This window comes from Colias croceus, chromosome 27 (assembly GCF_905220415.1).
Source record: "Colias croceus chromosome 27, ilColCroc2.1".
NCBI classification, from domain to species: domain Eukaryota; kingdom Metazoa; phylum Arthropoda; class Insecta; order Lepidoptera; family Pieridae; genus Colias; species Colias croceus.
This window is the reverse complement of record NC_059563.1, coordinates 5,818,178-5,841,356: the sequence shown is the minus strand read 5'-3', so window position 1 is coordinate 5,841,356 and position 23,179 is coordinate 5,818,178. Positions and strand designations below refer to the sequence as shown.

The window sequence follows — 23,179 nt, the reverse complement described above, 5'->3', positions numbered from 1 at the left end:
TAATTATGTTTTAATTCATAGATTTCTCTACTTGTAAAAGCAATACAATTGTAAATTAAAATTCAATTATGTTAATAAATTGTATGGTTTTGAATAATGAACAAGAGATTGTAACTACGAAATTTCATATTTTTCTTCACTGAATAAGATTAAGATAAAGTAAGTAATTTAATTTAAATATTTAACTGTAAATAGTCGTAAAACTGCTCTATCTTCCAACATACCGTTCCTGATTCGTTTCCCTTTCATGCACAAGCAACTTGTGCAAATGTAACGCATCGTGTAGATGAGGTATTACAATATCCTTGATCCATGTCCACCATGGTCCTTCATTGCTCTGTGGTCCTTCATGTCGCCGTTGCGTCCGCGTCGTGGCAACACTGGACTTGTCGCCATCGGCCATATTGAATTTTTAATTTTTTTTATCAGTGCGGTGTTTGAATTCGTAACTGGAGGTTGTCGCTTTCTGCTCGCTTATCGATTTCTTCGTTAGTAATGTGTTATTCTTGTGTTTGTATTAAAAACATGCCGAATTTGACACGGGAATAAATTCGTATCGTATTTATGTGCTTTCCTTTGAGTGTGCTCGTATAAAGTATTCAATAAACAATCATAATATTGATTATTGACTGACCAACCTGTGTTTATATTTCTAAGCAAGGTAAATAAAGTTTTTTATTTAACTATGTACAGTGATACTTATCAAGTAAATAGTTAGGTTTTATGGCCTATTAGTAAAGGTATAAAATAATGCAGTTTTATTCGTTGAAGCTCGTAAATATAAAAATTTGATACGCCAAGTGTAGTTGACATCACGTAAATGTATGCGCATAATATAATGGAATACGTGTTTAAGAATCGACTAAACTTGATCAATAGAGTGTAAAGATGCGAATAAAATTAGAATTCCTTAACGCTTCCACATATTTACTTCTCATCTGAATATTAATTTTCACATAATTAATTTGGAAAGCTTTGCGATTGTTGTTCTTAATTTGAATCTTGTTAGGCCAAGTTTTGTATATCAGCTGTTTATTATTTACGTTATTTATAATTTATAAGTACTTATTAAAAGTATCTTGCATATCAAAATATGTATTACCTACTGGAATTTTAAAATAAATATCTTATTTTAATATATTATGCACACATTATGCAGATATTTTTAAGCATATGGAAAAACTGCAGTAGTTACGTCTTCTTACTAGGTACCTACCTACACTTAATTGTAAACAATATTTTATGTTATTATTTTTTGATACACACATTTCTTCTCTGACCACATAAAGAACCTTCTACACTCATTGGAATTAAAAATTAATTAAGTAATGGAATAATTTCGTCGATTGTCGCCGCGTGGTTAAAAGCTAGGTCATTGGGTTAAACGGGGCGTTAAGAAATATCGATCGATTTACATGTAATACGTGCGCCCCGACTTCGCTTGTGGTACATATAAATATTATATACCTAAGTATAGCCTATAGCACTGAGGCATCAAGTAGGTACATATAGTATAGCGCCTGCGGAGAATAGTGCATTGAAACTTCACTTATTAAATATTTTATATAAAATAATAAAAATAAAAATCGTTTAGGTATTTGATTCATAACACAGTGTACAATAGTTTCGAATATGTAGTACAGTAAAAATTGCATATTATAGCGGGCACTTAATAGATACACTAGTCCCCACACTAAGATCCCCTGTGTTGTGGGAAACTAGTCTCTTCCTATGTAACAGAAGTATTTTTTAATTTCTAAAAATTAAGTATTTTTAATTGCAGTGTAAGAAATATAATAATAAAAAACGAAAAATAAAATATTGACAAAATATTAACAAACTCCAGTGTATGTATGAGTGAGTGTGCGTGTGTGAGTGTGTGTGTGTGTTTATGTGTGTGTGTGTGTGTGTGTGTGTGTGTGTGTGTGTGTGTGTGTGTGTGTGTGTGAGTGTGTGTTTATGTTACCTATGTTAGTTTAGAATGTTCCACCTGGATTGTCCTGGAATGAAAAATAAATAAATAAAATGTGCAGGTAGGTATAGCCTAAACAACATAGGTACAACATGGTACAACATAGTAACTCGGAATAATGTTGTTTTCTGCTCTGAAAGAATTTTTCAAATCGGTCCAGTAGTTTCGAAGTCTTCATTTTAAACAATCAAATCTTTCCTCTTTATCGTAAGTTTAGAAATAGGTTAGATACCTACCTATGTAAAGTTGAAGTGATGTGTGTGTTAATTAATAAGTACCTAGGTAGGTACCAATCCTGGATGGATTCCGCGACATAGGTACATAAAACATTATTTATCTTTGCAATTAAATATTTACATTTTGCATATAAACTGACATGGTTGATAAAAGTAACTTAAATAGTTGTAAAACGTGATTAAACTTTAAATACCTACATTATTATCTTTCTTCTTAATATATATAAATCTCGTGTCACAATGTTTGTCCTCAATGGACTCCTAAACCACTTAACCGATTATAATAAAATTCGCACACCATGTTCAGTTCAATCCAACTTGAGAGATAGGATAGTTTAAATCTCAAATCGTTTTAGGGAAAGCGGGCGAAGCCGCGGGCGGTAAGCTAGTGCACTATATGAATCGTAGTACCTAATAGTTATAGCCTATAGGTACCTATTGAAGCTATGTGATAAGCCATAAGGTAGGTAAGTACTAAGTACTAAGTATGTGAAACAATGTTTTGGGGAAAATGAAATAAACATACACCAACTGTACTTTTTTGTTTTTAAATAGGACCTAGACTAGAAAAAAATGCTTGAAAAAACTTTTAAATACCTACCTGCTTATTAGCTTTGTTTAAAAATATCATCACAAAAACATTTAAACATGAGTAGCGAGATGTAAATAAGATATTGTACATGTAGGTATAGAACCCGACGGTGAAAGAATTTTCGGAAGCAGATCAAGTTCTTCCCGAGATTTGCGTGTTCAAACAAACAATCAAAACTCTTCAGTTTTATATTAGTTGTATAGAAGTACCTATAGATTATGTAAGTAAACCGGAAACTATATGCATTAAAAGTCCCACCAAAATCAGAGATGTGGTTTTGAATTCATTGACCGATTTGTCGAAAATATGCAAGGCGCCCTTGTCAAAGGTCAAAAATACTTACGTCATGTTATATTATGCTCTCCCTTCACTGTTCCGACCTCGTAGTAACTTTTTCATAACTAGATGGTTGTCCAGGATTCGCTTGTGTTGACAGTGAATAAAAATAGTCTATGCAGTTGCTCGGAAAATGTAGCTTTATAATGGTGAAATAATTATTAAAAATTAAAATAGAGTAATTTTAAGCAAGCGAAAAAAAATCAAATTTTTCTTTAACTGTAGTTCGTAAAAAGTCTAGGATTTGATTCCTGATATAGAATAACTGTAGTAGGTATTTGATACTAGCAGTCCGCCCCGGCTTCGCCCGTGGTACATATTTACGTTTTCTCTACATAAGAACCATCCTCGTACTTAATATAATAAATAAAGAATTAACGAAATCGGTTCAGCCGTTCTCAAGTTATGCGCTTACCAACACATTTTGGGATTCATTTTTATATTATAGAAGATAGATAGGTAAGAACTTTTAACTTTAAATTGTAATAAAACAAAGACTTCAAAATGGCTACAGCAATAACTAATATTAAAAAATTACGAAGTTAAGAACCTCATTACCTATTCGTCTAGATTGGTTTATTCAGTAACATTAAATAATAAAACCTTAAATTAATACTTTTTACCATAAATATCCTACTAATATTATAATCACTACATAGCATACCTATATAACAAAGTCGCTTTCTCTGTCCCTATGTCCCTTTGTATGCTTAAATCTTTAAAACTACGCAACGGATTTTGATGTGCTTTTTTTAATAGATAGAGTGATTCAAGAGGAAAGTTTTAGTATATAATTTATTAGGTTTTAGACAAAGCAGGCGAAGCCGCGGGCGGTAAGCTAGTAATATAATAAATGCGAAGTTTGTGAGGATGTGTGTTAGTGTTTGTTACTCTTTCACGCAAATTCTACTGAACCGATTACAATGAAATCTAGCACACATATAGAGGGTAACTTGGATTAACACATAGAATATAAGGTTTTAACTTTTATCCCGGAAATCCAACGGGAACGGGAACTATGCGGGTTTTCCTTTGAAAACGCGGGTGAACCCGCGGGCGGAAATCTAGTCTTAATGGATAAATTTATGCAATGTTTCATGTCGTATACATTTTTAAGTTAGTAGTTTTAATATACCTCGTTGGTACTCTATGAAATATACGGTTATCCTATATAATTATATGACCTTGTAGGACTGGTTCTGTCATGGATTTTAATATGTATTATGGAGTAAATGACCGCTAATGTACAGTGGTTATGACAAGTATGTATATAATGTAAGTTTGAGGAATAAGGCTAGGAGTTCGAACATTCGAATCTCGTTTATATTTTTGCTAGACTGAACTCGCGGCTTCACTCGCGTGGTACTCAAGTCTAAGTGCTTATCCAACTATAGTCTATCTCTGCACCAAATTTTATCCTACTAATATTATAAATGCGAAAGTTTCTGAGGATGTGTGTGTGTTTGTTCTCTTTCACGCAAATACTACTGAACCGATTACAATGTTAGCACACATATAAAGGGTAACTTGGATTAACACATAGGATAGGTTTCATCCCGGAAATCCAACGGGAACGGGAACTATGCGGGTTTTTTCTTTCAAAATGCGGGCGATTCTTCCACCAAAAGAACTATGTAAATACTAGCTTACCGACCGCGGCTTCGCCCGCTTTGTCTAAAACCTAATAAATTATATACTTAAACCTTCCTCTTGAATCACTCTATCTATTAAAAAAAAAAACGCATCAAAATCCGTTGCGTAGTTTTTAAGATTTAAGCATACAAAGGGACATAGGGACAGAGAAAGCGACTTTGTTTTATACTATGTAGTGATTATTAGTACTAACGTTTAATGCTCTAAGGTACTAACACAATTGATTATTTTGTTATTATTCAGTTGTTTTTGGGAGTTTCTGTAAAATATATACAGTCACAAATATTCCTACAATATTGTATTTCTCAAATAATCATGTGAACAAACAAACAAGTATTTTATTTTATATAATCGTGGGAAAGATTACAACTCAGTACCTACGTGAAGGCCTGTGTGACATTGAAGTAACATTTTGTTATTTTTCCATATATTTTTAAGCATGATGTAATAAGCAAAAAATTGCCGCTAAATAACTATATAAGATTAAACATAGATAATATATAAGATAAGTCATTAAAAACAAGACTGTTTGTAGTTTTTTTTTTTAAACGAGGTACATATTTATAATTAACGAGCCACTTATCCTGGCATTACCCGGATGCAATTGTAAATATGTATATTATATATAACATGCTGGACCGCCTGCGGCTTCGCCCGCTTTGTCTAATACCCAGTAAATTAACTAAAACTTTCCTCTTGAATCAATCTATCTATTAAAACCGCATCAAAATCCGTTGCGTAGTTTTAAATATTTAAGTATACTTACATAGGGACAGAGAAAGAAACTTTTTCGAGCCATTCAGACAGATCAAATCTATCCCCTTTGATGTCTAGATTTAGTACCTTTGTTATTGTCCTATTTTGAAATATTAGTACTTCTGTAACTTGCTGATTGCCCGGCGTGGCGTATTCGGTCGATATTACTTGTAAATGGCATTTTGCCAGGCGCCTTTTCGTCTATTGTGGGGTAAAAACACTATAATGTCTTTAGTCTGCTAAATATGGATATATCCTGTACCTACTTACTAATGCTATAAACTAGATGTGATACGCGGTTTTACCCGCTTTTCTCCGCTCGTAGTCGTTACGGTCTAAGCGTGAAGGTATTAAAGCCTATAACCTTCCTCGATGAATGGGCTATGTAACACTGACAGAATTTTTCAAATCGGACCATTTGTGTTCGAGATAAGCGCGTGCAAGAAAACTAACAAATAGTATTTGTTTCTTTTTTAACCGACTTCTTTCACTGATTCCGTTCGCGTTAATTTTTATAACCTTATTATTTAAAGTAATAATCAGAAATTCATCCAATAGTTTACCTTAAAATTCTCTATTTCGTATACCTATTTTTTTAAATAAAACTGGGTAGTGGGTACCCATTACGAAGATTACCCGGAAGAAAAACGTTCCGTTTAACGGAAGATTAATACACTTTAATAAAAATAATCTTACATAAGTAAAAGTAGTTTCAAACAGGGTTAATAAAAACTGACCTTTATCATCAAATTACCAAATTACAATACTTAAGTCCCAAAGGGGCAGACCTTCACCTTTGGTTCTCGTTTTAGCCCAAATTATATTATTTAATTGAAGCACGCATGTACGTAGAATATTACATTTTTATAGGTCTGTAATTTAAAGAAATAAAATGGTGGATGTAAGTTTATTGGCGAATCTTATATGTAGACTAGATTTCCGCCCGCGGCTTCGCCCGCGTTTTCAAAGAAAAACTCGCATAGTTCCCGTTCCCGTGAGATTTCCGGGATTAAACCTATCCTATGTGTTAATTCATATTACCTTCTATATGTGTATTCCCATTGAGCCCCGAGCGGCCCGATCGGGCCACGACACAATAGATTTTCTATTGTGTCTGTGATTCCGAGGGCTGAGTTATTAAATTTCATTGTAATCGGTTCAGTAGTATTTGCGTGAAAGAGTAACAAACACAAACATATCCTCACAAACTTTCGCATTTATTATATTAGTAGAATATTATATATAGTATTGTAATTATTATTTATTATACGAAATATTTTCAGAAAGAAGTAATCAATTCTTAAAAAAAAGCTTTTCAGGTTATTTTGTAAGGTAAGGCTCTATACACGGATGGTTTCTTGTACATATTAAATTAATTTGTGCTATTCGAGCTATAAAAAAGGCATCAAAAAGTATAACATGGTATTTTGGTTCATAATTGTATTACAGTTTAAACCAATACATGTACATTATACGTATCTACTTGAAATTGCTCCTTGATTTTTTTCTTAAAAACAATCTTAATCTATAATGACCATAGACTAAAAATATCAGAACCAAAACAAACAAAAACGAATTCTAACTCTTGTAAAATACGGTCCATTTTCATCTATAGGTACATAGGTATTTTCGAAGGTGGATACGGCACGCCTAATTATACCTGATTCACTTAGCATTTAAGTGGTGACGTCATCAGCCTCACTTTTTGTGGAGTGAAGTCATGGTGACGTAATTTTCAACTAGGTTGGCATTAGGGTACTGGTCATCGCCCTTTATTTCACTATACTAGCACGGTCTAAAGTACAAAACTCAAACTAAAACATTTATTTATTCAATGAGAATTGAGACTTGAAAAAGCCCGACATTTCTGTAGAAAAAAACATAGATTGTTACAGATTTGGGACTTAAAATGTTTTATGGTACGTAACTACCACGCTCGCCACAAAATACACTTCTAATACGTATCAAAATTCATCAAAATCTGTTCAGCAGATGAATTTGATCGTCACAGAATACATCTGTAGATAAAGTACTGATATATTATAAAATCGCAGATGTTTATTTATGTGGTAATGTAATTTTTAAACCATCGACAAATAATTAAACACCCTTATAACTCAATTTTTAAACCCCCCCCCCCCCATTTTTTTTCAAATTAAACGAATCATATTTTACCTCAGTTTATATTTCTAAATATAATAAACAAAATTTCTCCTCATTCCCGTGCGATTGAGATAATTTTGCTCTTATCAATGACATCTGCGTTATCAACGACACTATCTAATATATCGAAATACCTACCAAAGTGCTGATTTGTGTGTATTTTATTTTATCCATAATCTATATTATGTATTATTTAGAACTAACTAGCGAAATCCGCGGATTTTCTCGCGAAATACCTGATCATCCCTACATAGGTAGTATAAAACAAAGTCGCTTTCTCTGTCCCTATGTCCCTTTGTATGCTAATCTTTCAAACTACGTAACGGATTTGGATGCGGATTTTTTTAATACATAGAGTGATTCAAGAGGAAGGTCTTAGTAAATAATTTATTAGGTTTTAGACAAAGCGGGCGAAGCCGCGGGCGGTAAGCTAGTAAAATTATAAATTAAAGATATATAAGTGCATTGTTAAAAACTAAAAACACCTTTTCTGTTTACTTTCTGTTCTTTAAAAATGTATAAAACGGCTTGACAAGATAATATACATATGTACTGTTGTAATTATTATTATCGTGTTGTCACCGATGCTTGATAAGTGTACAAAGTTTGAATTAAATCAATCCGTTTACAATAGTCTAAAAGAATCGGATACATACAAACATACAGGTGAATGTAATAAAAAACGTGTTAAAAATAATCAAGAATTCCACACTATAATCTAAAAATAAGGTATACTAAAGTTTCACACAGATTCGATTAGCTGTTTTGCGTAAAAGAGTTACTTACACACATTATTTCAAACTTTCGTGTAATGTACGTTTCTGCTTTATTAAATAATTCGTTTTCGATTTTTATTTAAGCCTATTTTTATGATTTAATATGATCGAGCAAAATACACGTGGTTGTGTAACAAATTATGAAATTAGCACACTTTTTAGGCAATATCTTGAAGTGATTTTTTCTAAAAGCGTCATATAATTGCAAATACATGAAAAATTCGATCTTGCAAACCAATTTTACTCCGCTTCGCTGAAGAGACTCCCCTTAAAAAGTCTATCCAGTTTTTCATTAATTTAGAATTACAAACAAACTATAAAAAAAATATAAGGTGATGATTAAATCGCGTACAAACAAAAAATTAGACAAATTATGCATATTAATTAATAATTAGCATATCTCTAATATGATGGGCAAAGGAATCTAGTTTTTGAGTATCATTCATTATTACATACAAGGTTTTATTTTTTAGTATTACAATGTTCTAGGAATGTGCTAATTGATGAATCAGTAGTATTCATTGATGTATGAAAAAAAATTGTTTGTATTTTTCATTGAAAATTCATCAGCCGTTTTTGGGTGATTGACGAACGTATATAAAAAATTGGTGCCCTAGTGTACGTTTTATGCTAAATAGGTAATAGGCACATACTTTATCTTGATCTACAACTATATTATACATTTTTTTTCACAGAAATTCGCTAAAATTTGTCAATCAATCTATAAATAATTTATATTCTATTAAGCACTAGGTATATTATTAAAAAAAAAATTAAAAATCTTTTGTCCATCTGTTATGACTGCTGACCAGATTTGGATAAGTTTAATTTAATATAATAGATGGAATGTTGAAGGACATAGACTCACTTTTTCACATACATAAAATGAGGCTAACATAAATCGTGTCCTTGCATTATAAACTACCATAAAAAATATTTTTTCATTCACAACAAAAAGCAGAATTCAAAAACATTATGTACTTCCATAAAAACAATTCTGGCAACATTTACCAATGTTTGCATAAACTCGGCCTTACACCTACGGCATCCGAAAATAGCTCTTATTGCCAATTAAATAAGTTGTAAATCGTGTTTGTTTATAAATGTTTCTTTTTTTGCACAATTTAATCAGTCTTTGAGTCTTGGCGCCGCGCGGTTGTCCGAGCGAGTGGTTGTGTGTGTGTGTGTTGAGGTTGGTTAAAATCGATATTTGTATATTTTTTTTTTTTACTTTGAATTGGAATTTAATTTGTGAAGTTTGTTAGTGGTAAGTGTTTTATGGATTCTGTATTTTTGCTTTGCATGGATATTTTACTAAGATGTACCAAGTATGTTAGTAGTTTAAAGTACTTAGTAGGTCATACAGCTGATCCTACTCGCTTGTAAAGAAAATCGATCAGTGAAACGAATGTTAATGTATCTGCCCCATGGCCCATACAACAAAAGGGGACACAGAACTTCGGAAAATATCTTATGAAATAAACGCTGTATTACTTATCAAATTAAATACATTTTCATAATTGGCTTTTACAAGTGTTTATAAACAAATTACTTCCAGGAAATGAGATCAAGTGTTGCTCAAAGACGTCTTTATGTACCCCAAGAGGTTAATGACATGAGAGCAGACACACCATTAAGATCTTTGTTGATCAGGGATTTGTTAATTTGAACTTGGGGTCATGAATGGTGACAGTCAAATTATTGTTTTAGATGAAATAATTTTATTAGTGACTAGCTGTGCTCCGCTCTTTTTTTTACCCGTACTGCTCAACTCCTGTTTCGATAAATGGGCTATCTAACACCGAAAGAATTTTTCAAATCTGACCAGTAGTTCCTTTTATTAGCGCGTTCAAACAAACAAACAAACTTTAGCTTGATAATATTAGTAGGTATTAGTTAGTGATAATTCATTATTGATGTCTTTCTATATATTTTCATTTAATGTATATCATATATGTAAATGGGAAATTATAATACAAAGTTTTAATATTTACAAGTCAAAAGGAGCCTACCCAAAACAATAGAAATTAGTAATAGTATTCGAAAACCTCTGAAGCATTCTGTTGAGTGTAGACGATTTTAATTACTCTAGCCGAGCATATAAATTATTCGAGTGATTCTTGTATCGTCTAATGTTTTAATTAGCTTGTATACTACATTGTCGCAAGGTTGCGGTGTGCTATGTCTTGTTTTATTTTTATATACCGGTTTTTGTGATAAAAAGAGAGATGGAATGCGAACGGTATTTTTTTTGAGTGTGTTTTATATATTTTTTTATTTCGAAATTTATTTTGTCTTCAAATATTTTCACGGAATAAATTCGAATCTAGGCACTATTTAATATGGGACTGTGCTTTATGGTTTAGACGTAACAGCGTAATAAATATTAAATAGTCTACAGATTGCTTATCTAACTATATGTACTTACTACTTACTAACTAACCCTACTAATGGGTTATTGTAAATTTGCCACAAAGTTAATTCGTCACCTAAAAAAGTATGTGTAAATTTGCCACACTTTTATTTTTTTAAAGTTAATTCGTCACGATTTAATATCAAGTATTGTAAATTCGTCACATCGATAATTTAAGTACAGATAGCAAAAAAATTAAACAATAAATTAATTTAAAATGTTTATTTCTTAATCAGTTTTAGATTTTCAACCTTACATGTAAAAAAATCACAGTCAAATTGGATGGCGATGGACTTTTTAAAAACATAAGGAAAACAAGGAACATCTATTTTGTATATGTTCTAAAAATTCACAGCAGTTATAAAGAGTATTACTTAACATCTACATTATTCTACATAGGTAATGGTAAAAATCACAGTTCTCTCTATAAATATTTTTAAAATGTAATGAAATGAGAGCGGCTCTATAATATTTATCACAATCGTATAAAAATAAGGATAAAATATTTTTCACCTATTTTGTATACAGGGTGTAAGGGACAGCCTCCCGAAAACTTTAACCATGGAATCATTCTGAGCAACTTTCTCAAAGAAAGCATATTGTGGAAATGAAAAAAAAAAATTTCAACCTCCCATACAAAATTAGCATCTCACTCGAAAATTTTGTATGGGAAGCCGAATTTTTTTTTTTCATTTCCGCAATATGGTTTCTTTGGGGAAAGTTGCTCAGAAAGATGACCTGAGTCCATGGTCAAAGTTTTCGAAAGACTGTCACTTATACCCTGAACGTTCTAAAAATATACAACAGTTATAAAAAATATTACTTAACATCTATATTATTCTACATAGGTAATCGTAAAAATCACAGTTCTCTCTATAAATATTTTTAAAATGCAATGAACAGTGAACTAAAAGCGGCTCTACAATATTTATAACAATCCTATAAAAATAAGGATAAAATATTATTCTTTTATTTTAACAAGTAAAGATATTGCTCTTACTTTACTTAAATCATATCCTATCATATTAGAAAAACACAAAGCAAATAAAAATCAAAACTCAAACAGACTAGCGCGTTTCATTATCATGACACTTAATAAATCACAGTTAAAATCACATTAATTATTTTTATAAGTCAACTTTCGTTTTCCATAGAAATAAAAATTCTAATACATAAAAAATCATTTCAAACTTTTAAAAAGCGCAAATCAATTTGACTCAATAATGAATTTACCTTATGTTATTGATGAATTTACCTTATGTGAATGATGACTGTAATATTAAAATGTAAATCATTATATTGCTGGTTTCATCGCAGGCTGAAAGGTATAATTCACTTGCCTTGCTTGCTGGCGGTACTTTACTACTTGTGGCAAATTTACAATAACCCGAATATACCTGTGACGAACTTACACATACTTTTTAAGGCATGTGACGAATTTACTTTCAATGTATGGAGTTTTAAAAACGTGACGAATTAACTTTGTGGCAAATTTACAATAACCCTTACTAATATTATAAAGCTGAAGAGTTTATTTGTTTGGACGCGCTAATCTCGGGATCTACTGGTCCGATTTGGAAAGTTCTTTGGTGTTAGATAGCCGATTTATCGAGGGAGGCTGTAGGGCGTAGGCTATATATCATCTTGCTAAGACAAAGACCAACAGGAGCGGAGCACTGCGGGTAAAACGGCGGAGCACGGCTAGTATATGTATAACGAGCTTTACCACGCTTTACTGAGCATGTATAATATTTACTTCGGTAGTATAAAAAAATGGTTGTCTGTAAAGTCGGTTTACTGACGATAGTTAAACGTGACAACGTCCGATTGTGCTTCTTCGTCTTTCGTTCCGAGCTCTCGCTCACACTTCAAGCCTTACATGGAACGCCTCAGAGCGAGGTAACGCCGCATGAGTCATGTTTTTTCGTGCATGCACGCGGCTCTATCGAATTATAAGACGTTGTCACATCAAAAAATCCACACTAAGAAAATAGTACAACGCCTAATCTCCCAGAAAAAAATGTTACTTATTGAAAACCGCATTTTTTGCAGTCGGTTGATAAAATAAAAAACCTCCATGGTTCGAAGCAGTAGTTAATGACCTTGCTAGTGACATCATCGAGGTTGGTTATGCGATAACGAATTAATTTTAATGTTAATTAAATTTACATGATATTATATAAATTATTATTTATCACGCGTAACAATTTTTTTTCGAAACATTGAAAGAATTCATTTTTTTTATTTTTTTTAATTCAAACTCAAACATTTACTCAATCAGATCCGATTCGGAAAGCAGTTTCTATGGAGAAGAACCGACAAGAAACTCCATCAATAATTTTAAATTTTAATGTACACCGAAAAAGAAAGTGCAAATAAATTATTTAATAGTATAAATTGTTTCATAATTATATAATTTTCTTAATTATTGTTATTTTTCATAATTATATTTCATAACTATATCATTTACTTCAGGAAATATGTGGTTTTACCAAGGTTATCAAATGGTACCTACCTACTCGTAGTGTAGGTACCTCTAACATTATGAAAATTTATTTTCAATGTTTTGTGATAAAACAGGTCCTTTTAAAATACAATCATTTGTTATTTTTATCTGGATGCAGTTTTGTAGTAGAACATTTTGCGAATGATACGCGGATACGTTTTATTTATAATTTTATTATGATGTTAATATTATTTACAATTTTAGATACTATTTAGTTGGCGCTCCTAAAAACATCGGAGTCCGGAGACGTTCAATTCTCATCTTTTTTGGCAAAATTTTATTGTTATTTTTGTAAATTAGGTAGTTTGACGTTCGTGGCATATTTTCTTACAAGTTTGAGGACCTCCTGCTAATAAGGAGTAAACAATAAAAGTTTCTTTTATCTCTACGCAAGGACTAAACAATATACAATGGAGTCAAGACACTAGGTCATGTTCTAGGTTAGGCATAAAGATGGCCGTCACGGCATGACTGACCTGACCTTGTGTTTGTCACAAGGATTGTCATGCTTGAATACAGAGATCGTATGGCACCAGTAGCGTATAGCGGAGCAGTGGCTCAGTGGTGAATTGTTGTGCTTTGAAAGAGTTACGGGTTTGAATGTATAAGAAAATTATGTAATTTTTTTTCCCGCCCGAGGCTTCACCCGCGTTTTCAAAGAAAAACCTACATAGTTTTCCTTCCCGTGGGATTTCCGGGATAAAATCTATCCTATGTATCCAAGTTACCCTCTATATGTCTGCTAAATTTCATTGTAATCGGTTCTGTAGTATGTATTTGCGTGAATGAGTTTCAAACACACACACACACACACACACACATCCTCACAAACTTTCGCATTTATAATAATTAATATTAGTAGGATATTATTTATTTTGCCATTTGAAATGCCATTTTTCCGATTAGCTAAAGTTAAAAATTCATTTATGGGTCAAGGTATACGCTTTTACAATAGAATTCCTCACAATATTAAAGAGTTTAGTAGTTCTAAATTTAAAACTTATATAAAAAATGTATTAGTTCAGAGAGCGTACTACAGTATTCAGGAATATATGGACGATAAAAACCCATGGAGGGTTGTCGCGTAAAAACCACAAGACAGTTCATTGGCATATTATGTAGTTAGATATAAGTTTCATATATTGTAATATTTACATGATTTTAAAAGAGCAACTATGGAGTTTCTTGCCGATTCTTCTCCATAGATCACTGCTTTCCGAATCGGTGGTAAATGTTAAAATAATTATGTAATGACGATTCGAAAGTGCTACTAAATAGTAGTCTAATTGAATAAATGAATGTTTGAGTTTGAGTTTGAGTTTTGCAATAAAATATTATAGTCTTTTGTTAACCACATTTTCTATAGCAGTTAAAATAGTACTAAAATAACTACTGCAGGATTTTTACGACTCTCATAAAAGACGTTTTATTTGTATGTGTGTTTATATTTTATGTCTCTTTTCTATGGTAGATGCAATGACATAATATTAAAATATTGCTAGCTTTCCGCCCGCGGCTTCCCCCGCTTGTCTAAAATCTAATCCATACTAATATTATAAATGCGAAAGTAACTCTGTCTGTCTGTCTGTTACTCAATCACGCCTAAACTAGTGAACCAATTTGCATGAAATTTGGTATGGAGATATTTTGATACCCGAGAAAGGACATAGGCTACTTTTTATCCCGGGAAAATGACGCAATCCCGGAAATCCCACGGGAACGGGAACTATGCGGGTTTTTCTTTGACTGCGCGGGCGATGCCGCGGGTGGAAAGCTAGTAAATTATATACGAAAACCTTCCTCTTGAATCACTCTATCTATTAAAAAAAACCGCATCAAAATCCGTTGCGTACTTTGATTTAAGCATACAGGGTCATAGGTACAGAAAAAGCGACTTTGTTTTATAATATGTAGTGAAGTCTCTTAATTATTTTTCCCATACAGACCTCCATCCATTTTTTAATATGTTTCAAATGATAATTAAGATATTATTAATAATATTTTTAATCTGAATTCGTTACCCGAAGTGGTTTATCATTAACATGTCTGAGGTCAGACGTTGAGGTCACTGAGTCAGGAGTGAGGTAATGTCCAATTATATGTTTTATTTTGTTATTTGTCTTATCGGTTGTATGTATTTGATTATTATTTCTTATATTGTATGAAAATAAAGGTTTTAAAAAGGGTCTAATTAGATTTTTTCGATCTTTTCGATACTAAATAGTTTTATGTACGGTATAATATTTAATACGTACTTATATATTTACATATTTATATTGAACTGAGACATATCACTATTCACTACATACTATGTCCCTTTGTATGCTTAAATCTTTAAAACTACGCAACGGATTTTGATGCGGTTTTTTTTAATAGATAGAGTGATTCAAGAGGAAGGTTTTAGTATAATATAATTTATTAGGTTTTAGATAAAGCGGGCGATGCCGCAGGCGGTAATCTAGTTTATACTAAATGAAAAACTATAGCAACTCGCTCCGGCCTCGTCTAGGTCATCTAGGTTGACCTCTAATAAGTAGGTACCTTATATCCTAAATACCCACTAGATCATTCCTTAATACATATTGCATATTTATCAGTAAAAAGTTGTTATTACCACATTATTACATTACCTACTATAATAGGTATTAGATATTACACAGTTTTGCGGTTTGTGGGCACTTACACATGCATATTGTGTTATATTATTTATTGTAATATAATTTTGATTCCCATACCTTCCAGTCATATCTTATAATGCACCAAACTACACGAGAGTTGTCATACTGCAGTAAACTACAACAATGTTTATGTTTCATTGAGCCGTGATTTATTTTTCTGAATACAAGAATGTTCCGCAACGTTTTACGAACTGTAAAGTTTTTATTACGCTAAGTCACGCGTCACATTCAATAGAAACCGTTTCGTAAAATATTTCTAAAACCACCATTACTATAATTTTAACCACTATCTTCTTTGTTACAGTCCCCTGCAAAATGTCAACGATTTGAACACTCGGAAACCGCCAATAAATACGAACGAACGAATTATTTATCTGTGCGATGCGTTCAGAAACGTACAGATTAAATTAAACCGACTGTGATGCAGTTTTAGAACGCGCGAAAGAGAAGCGAGCGAGACGCACAGCTGGATTCGAAAATAGAACATTCAAAAATAGTGAAAAAATGTTGGGCTCCAAGTCAGTATCGGGGAGACCGTCGGCGGGTGAACACGCCGCATGGTGGGAAACACCATGGAAAACTATGGCTGACCTTGCAGAAGCCGTCGACGACCTCATATGTAGTTTCGACTATATGGACACAGCGATGGATAACCTAGTGATGCTCGTATTCATTTGGATTGTATTCTCGATAGTGTTGCTGGGGATCGCGAAATGGGCGTACGGCAAGTTCGGGGCGAGGAAAGTAGAGGAGAAGGTGGAGAAGAAAGGTAGTGACGAAACGAAGAAGACGGCGAACGAGATAATCAGCAGTGCTGATAGTGTGTTGGCGACGAGCGCAAAGATAAAGACCGGGGCGTTTAAGCCGTCGAAGCCGAGTGGATTTATCCCCGCGACTCCGCCGAACAAGAAGAGATTAGGTCGGATGTCCCCTGGACCAGAGCAGTTGTCTCTCAAGAAGCACCAGAGCGTCATAGTGCCGACGTGCACGGGCGCGGACGCGGCGAGCGTTCAATGGGTGAACGAGCTGTTGACGTGGTTATATAATGATCTGGTTATTGTGAATGAACTTGTGCAGCAATGGATCGTGTCCATGAACGAGTTCTCGAAGAAATCGGTGGAGGAGGTGAGTTGATTGTTTATTTGATAGTAGGGAAACAATGATATTTTGTTTGAGATAGAGCCTTGGATATAGTTTAGATTCAGATTTAGAAGATGTTGTTATTGGTATTTAGAGTAAACTGGGGTATAAATAGGTAGATTCAGGGTCGAATAATGGCCATGCGAATATAATTTGGATTAATAATAATGTTCTCCTGAATAAGTCAGTTATAATGAAAAAACTACAACTTCAAAGAAAAAATAATTTGACCAAAGCAAAAAGTTGTGGGAAAAGAAAATTCGCAAATTCTGCAAAGCATAAGCGGACCTTTAACGTTAAAACTAACTAGTTAGAAACAGAAACTAAAAGTTAATTTGGCAAAGCCACCTGTTAATTTCCAAATGTAATAGTTGAACGTAAAATTAAATTTAAATTCGTCTTTTTATCACTTGATAAGCGGCCAAACCTTTGTAAATAAATAGTAAAAGTGTATTATTGAGTTATGTTTGTTAGTAAGGGCTTCATATCTCTAAACACAAACATTTAGACATATTTTAGGAGGGTTTTAGAATCGTTTATTTTAGACTAGCTTTCCGCCCGCGGCTTTGCCCGCTTTGTCTAAAACCTAATAAATTATATACTAAAACCTTCCTCCTATCTATTAAAAAACCGCATCAAAATCCGTTGCATATAGTTTTAAGGCATAGGGACAGATAAAGCGACTTAGTTTTATACTACGTAGTGAAGCGCTTTTGAATGGACAAAATTAAGAAAGAAAAACCACGGTACGGAAAGCAGTTCGTAGTTTCTACAAAGAGCCGGCAAGAGAAATAGTCTCTTAGTAAAATTATATTTTAACTAGGTTTCCCCCCGCGGCTTCGCCCGCGCCGTCAGAGAAAAACCCGCATAGTTCCCGTTCCCGTGGCATTTCCGGGATTGCGTCATTTTCCCGGGATAAATAATAATAATAATAAATTCTTTATTTCAGAGTAACAAAGACCCAAAATTAAATAGAAATAACAATTAAAATTAAAATACGCAATAAAATTAAATCTAGAAATACAAATTATAAAATTGACATGTCACAAATAATCAGAAGCATACATAAAGTCACAGAAAAATTAAGCAAAAATTAAAATTAGAGTACGCACAAAAATAATTAATCTAAAAATACAAATAGTTATTCGGTATACAATTTAAAAAACTTCACGTCTCACCAACACATTAATAAAATGTTCTAGTATTGGTGAGTCTACTTTTTGTGATAATGTGTTTAGGATTCCGTTGGGACTTGCACGTAACCGCTGGAGTAATGAAGCTGTCTTTTTTCGCAAAATGGCATGAAAATCATTTGCATGAGCCTGCGCAAACATTTCAGACGCTGAACAATGCCTCGGCAAGCCCATCAGCATCCTAAACCCATTATTATATTGCACCCGTAATGCATTCATACTCTTTTTGGAGTACTTGAACCACAGGTTTCCCGTGTAGAAGTTTTGGCAATAGGCTTTGAATAAAGTTATTTTTGCCTCTTTGCTACATCGGGCGAACCTGCGGGCCAGCATATTGCATTTAGCCGCCAGGGATCTCCTTTCACGCTCAATATCTACTTGATCATTCAAGTCCTCCGAAACACAGTGTCCGAGATATTTAACCTGTTTTACCCTCTTTAACGCTATTTGGTTTAAGTTGAGTATCGGTTCGTAACCAATGTGCTTTCGGGGGACTCCAAAGATCATATAAACGCTTTTTGCGACATTATATGATAATCCATGCTTGGCAGCATACTCCTGGCAGGAATTCAGTAGTTCTCTAATGGAACCTGCAGTGGGTCCTAAGAGAACCATATCATCTGCGTAGCTGATGTTATTAACGCATACACCATCTATCCAACAGCCTCCCTTTTTCCTCAGCTCTAATATGAGTTCATTCACATATAGGTTGAAAAGCTTTGGCGAGGTTAAACCTCCCTGCCTCACGCCACACTCCAACCTATATGAATCGGATAACTCTGTCCCCCACCTGACATTGTTCACTTGGTTTGCATACCAAAATTGAAGTACACTTATCAACTCCCTTTGTACTCCCGCCTTCTCCATCTTTTCCCACAGTATATCATAAGATACAAGGTCAAAAGCCTTAGAAAGATCGAGAAAGCAGGCGTACACTGGGGTTCTTCTGCTAGTATAGTATTGAATAGTTTGTTTTAGGCAGAGTATCGCACTTTCTGTTGATAGACCTGGTTGAAAGCCGAATTGGGCATCATCCAGGTTCAGCGCTTCGCCAAGACATTTATCAAACAAACTATCCAAAACCTTAGCTGCTATGGTGGCCAGTGATATTGGTCTGTAATTTGACCTATCCGAAATATTGCCAGTTTTGTTTTTGACAATAGGGACCACAATAGTTCTCATCATCTCAGCGGGAATATAAGAATGACTTACACAAAGAGAGTAAAACTTAGCAAGCACTCGGGGCAAGTGCACACCTGCATGTCTCAAATGCTCCACACTGAGGCTATCATAGCCCGGTGATTTACCTCTCGTCATCTTATTTATGACACTCGCCACCTGCTTAGCTGAAAAAGTAATAAGATCATTGTTTAGATCTTTATCAAGGCTAAACATTTGCTTGGAAGGTCCCAAAGGTGATGATACCTTAAAGTGATCCCTAAACATATTTGCAATTTCTTTCGGAGTATTGCAGCCCGCGACACTCACTGGTAAGCTCGGTCGAACATTGAGATTATTGGTTGCTTTCCAAAATCTGGAAAAGTTTTTTGTTGACCTGTAAGAAGCAATCATGTCCATTTTTATTTCATCTTGATGATTCTGACACCATCTTAGCCTACTTTTAAATATTTTACGGCTCATACACATATCTTCCCAGATCTTTCCAGTTTTTGGTTTATTATATGACAGCCATATGTGGTATTTCGACCGAGCCTCACAGTGAGCCTCGCGTACATGTTTATTCCATCCAATAACTTGACCTTTTTTCTTCTCAATTTCTGTATGAGACAATGAGGCAGCATGGGACAGAATTCCTATAATCTCATTGTACACTTTATCAAGACACACTTTATGATATGTGTCTCTGCATATCTTTCCGCAACTTTTATGAAATTCAGCAAAATCAATCTCTCTGAGTTTGCTTTGTATAAAAAGTAGCCTGGTAAAATTTCATGAAAATTGGTTCAGTAGTTTATTTTATTTATTTATTTAGCATCAAAAATTCGGATATCGCAGATCCATTTGTTAGTAAAAAAATCAACCTAAGTATTAATGTTAGTAAAATTACATCTAAAAACTAAAAACTAAATCCACCATAGGACACTCTACGCGTAGACATGTCGCTTTGACGCAACAAGTGTACGCACAAAGTGTGTTTAGGCGTGATTGAGTAACAGACAGACAGAGTTACTTTCGCATTTATAATATTAAGTATGGATTTGATAACATAATTTGTAACAAAAATACACAAAATGTACAAACTTACCAAGTTGTTACACAAACAAATATGTTTAGGTAAATAAATTTTGGCCCTAAATTGAAAAATAAAGAAATTGTAAGAAAATTTATAAAAAAATTGTTTGCTCTATACTTTATTTTATACATTTTACACAGAAACCTCAAACCAAATCTTGTAAATTTGAAAAACCAATTTTGAGGAAAAATTATCTTTGTTAAAAAAATACTTTTTTTATATTTCAAACATTTGAAACGTATCCGGTCAAGCCAAAATTTTTAACAAGTTGTTTAAATAACATAAGCAGCCTGGTAGAGATCGCTAATAAACTTTAAGGTCGACTTTTGTACTGTAGCAATCCATAAATGTTTTATGTCATAGAAATTTAAGGAAATTTACGATGAATTATTCAGTTAATAACTTAATAGTATTTAGTAGTTTCTTTATGTTTAAAATAAAGATTTCCAATCGTGGAAAGTATTCCTCTGGGTATGCGTAAGCGCAGTGCCGGATTAAGCCAGCGCGGGGCCTGTAGCAAATTCTGTCAAGAGGCCCTTCGTTTGCTATAGTTTCTCAAGACCGCCCTGCAGTATAAACCGCTGAACCGATTTTGATTTATGAGGTGACATTGCAATCATCTGAATTATTATGGTAGTGGTGTTAGTGACGTTCTACATCAATTAGCTGTCAGGGTTTAATTTTTATATTTTTATTAATATTATAAATTTAGTGAAAGTAACTCTGTCTGTCTGTCTGTTACTCAATCACGCCTAAACTAATGAACCAATTTTCATGAAATTTGGTATGGAGATATTTTGATACCCGAGAAAGGACATAGGATAGGTTTTATCCCGGAAATCCTACGGGAACGGGTTTTTCTTTAAAAACGCGGATGAAGCCGCGGGCGGAAAGCTAGTTTTAATATAAATATTTGTGTATGATAATTTTTATAATATTGTAAAAATTCTTTTGTTACATAAACGATAAATTTTTAATTAAATAAATTACATAAAAAAATGTTTCAAAATTACAATGATTACCTATATTATTTTTTATTTTCAAAATATATGAATGCGGATAGCGGTAGTTTTTAGTCTAGAACACGGGACATTTTATTTTTAGAAAGAAAGAAGGAAGAAACCATTTATTCCAATACACACAAACACACAACAATAGCATTGTAAATTATGAATAATAGGTAGTAGAAAACATAAATTTATGTATGGTTGCTTGCGCTAAAAAAGGAAGCCACTCAGGATACCTGAGGCATAATACCTTAACACTGATTTTCAGACGACATCCAGATTGTCAGCTGCTTTACTGGATAATAAATAAATATAATTCCTGAATAATAATTTTGTCATACGGAGTTCAAATGAATTAAATCGCGGGCGAAAACGACTCTGACGTTTTTAAGCTATATATAAAAGTAACAAAAAAAAAGTATTATACTTATCAAATTAGCTTATAATGATCATGAACCTTTATTGCACAATAGAAATAATCACATTCACGATCGAAAAATCCAACAGCACTACCTCGAAGATCTTTTAACCATTTTACCGTTTTACCTATAAAAATGGCAAATTCATTTTCAAAATACTGGCAGCATACGTTGAAGTTTTGTATTCCTTCGTATATGTAAAATTATTATTTGTATACAAAATTAAATAAGCCAAATAATCTACAGACAACCTGTAAAACGATATTTTATCTTTTTGTTTGTTTTCGGGAACAAATTTTACAGCGTTTTAATATCACAAGACAGCATTTTTTTACTAAAATAGCAAACCCCTTTTGACGTATTGCATGACACTATAATCGCTATAGCACTGGCGGAGGTTCGTATTCGTTTTTGATTTCGTATTTTCTTTGACAAGGGCGATGGATGATTGTCATGCTCCATCTGCCTTTTATTTTGTAATCTAAGGTTTGATAGTCAATAGAATCCTATTTTATTTGATCGGGTTGTTACGACTAGCTCGTTCGATGACAATATCAGGGGATTCCCCTGTTAGCTTTGCCGTGCTACCAACTTTTGGTGTAGCCAGCGCTCAATTGTAGAAACGTGGTAAAATTTTAAATTATTGTTGTAGATTTTGATACCAACGTTTCTCGTGGTAGGTACGTGTATTTTTTTTACGGTACGTGTATTATAAATTGATATTTTTTTACGGTCAGACAGGTATTAGACCGCGGGGCCCCCCCGAGTCGCGGGGCCCGTAGCATTTGCTACTCTTGCTACGTGGCTAATCCGGTACTGCGTAAGCGCATTCTTTGGTCAATCGTCAATGTTGTAGAAAGTAAGTTTGTCAAAATATCATGATACCTTTGCTCTGTTCGAATTTAAAGAGAAACAAACAAACAAACTATATATTGCTATAAAAATAAATATAGTATTATGAATCTACTAAATCCTTATAAATGCGAATGTTTGTGAGGATGTGTGTGTGTATGTTTGTTACTCTTTCACTCAAATACTACTGAACCGATTAAAATGAAATTTAACTTGGATTAACACATAGGATA

At 33.3% G+C, this 23,179-nt stretch overlaps 1 protein-coding gene across 7 annotated transcripts in view; it reads left to right on the top strand.

Moving 5' to 3' along the window:
* Nucleotides 1-416: 416 nt before the first annotated feature.
* Nucleotides 417-23,179, top strand: part of LOC123703630 (phospholipid transfer protein C2CD2L) — a 56,552-nt gene continuing 33,789 nt past the window's right edge. For 5 of the 7 annotated variants that reach the window (XM_045651706.1, XM_045651705.1, XM_045651703.1 and 2 more), the window contains exons 1-2: nucleotides 417-661; nucleotides 16,386-17,206. In XM_045651706.1, coding sequence (XP_045507662.1) covers nucleotides 16,586-17,206 — 621 coding nt within the window. In that variant the 5' untranslated portion in view covers nucleotides 417-661; nucleotides 16,386-16,585. Of the gene's footprint in view, nucleotides 662-9,635; nucleotides 9,752-16,385; nucleotides 17,207-23,179 lie in introns of those variants that run through there. The other 2 variants (XM_045651701.1, XM_045651702.1) reach the window with 2 other exon arrangements.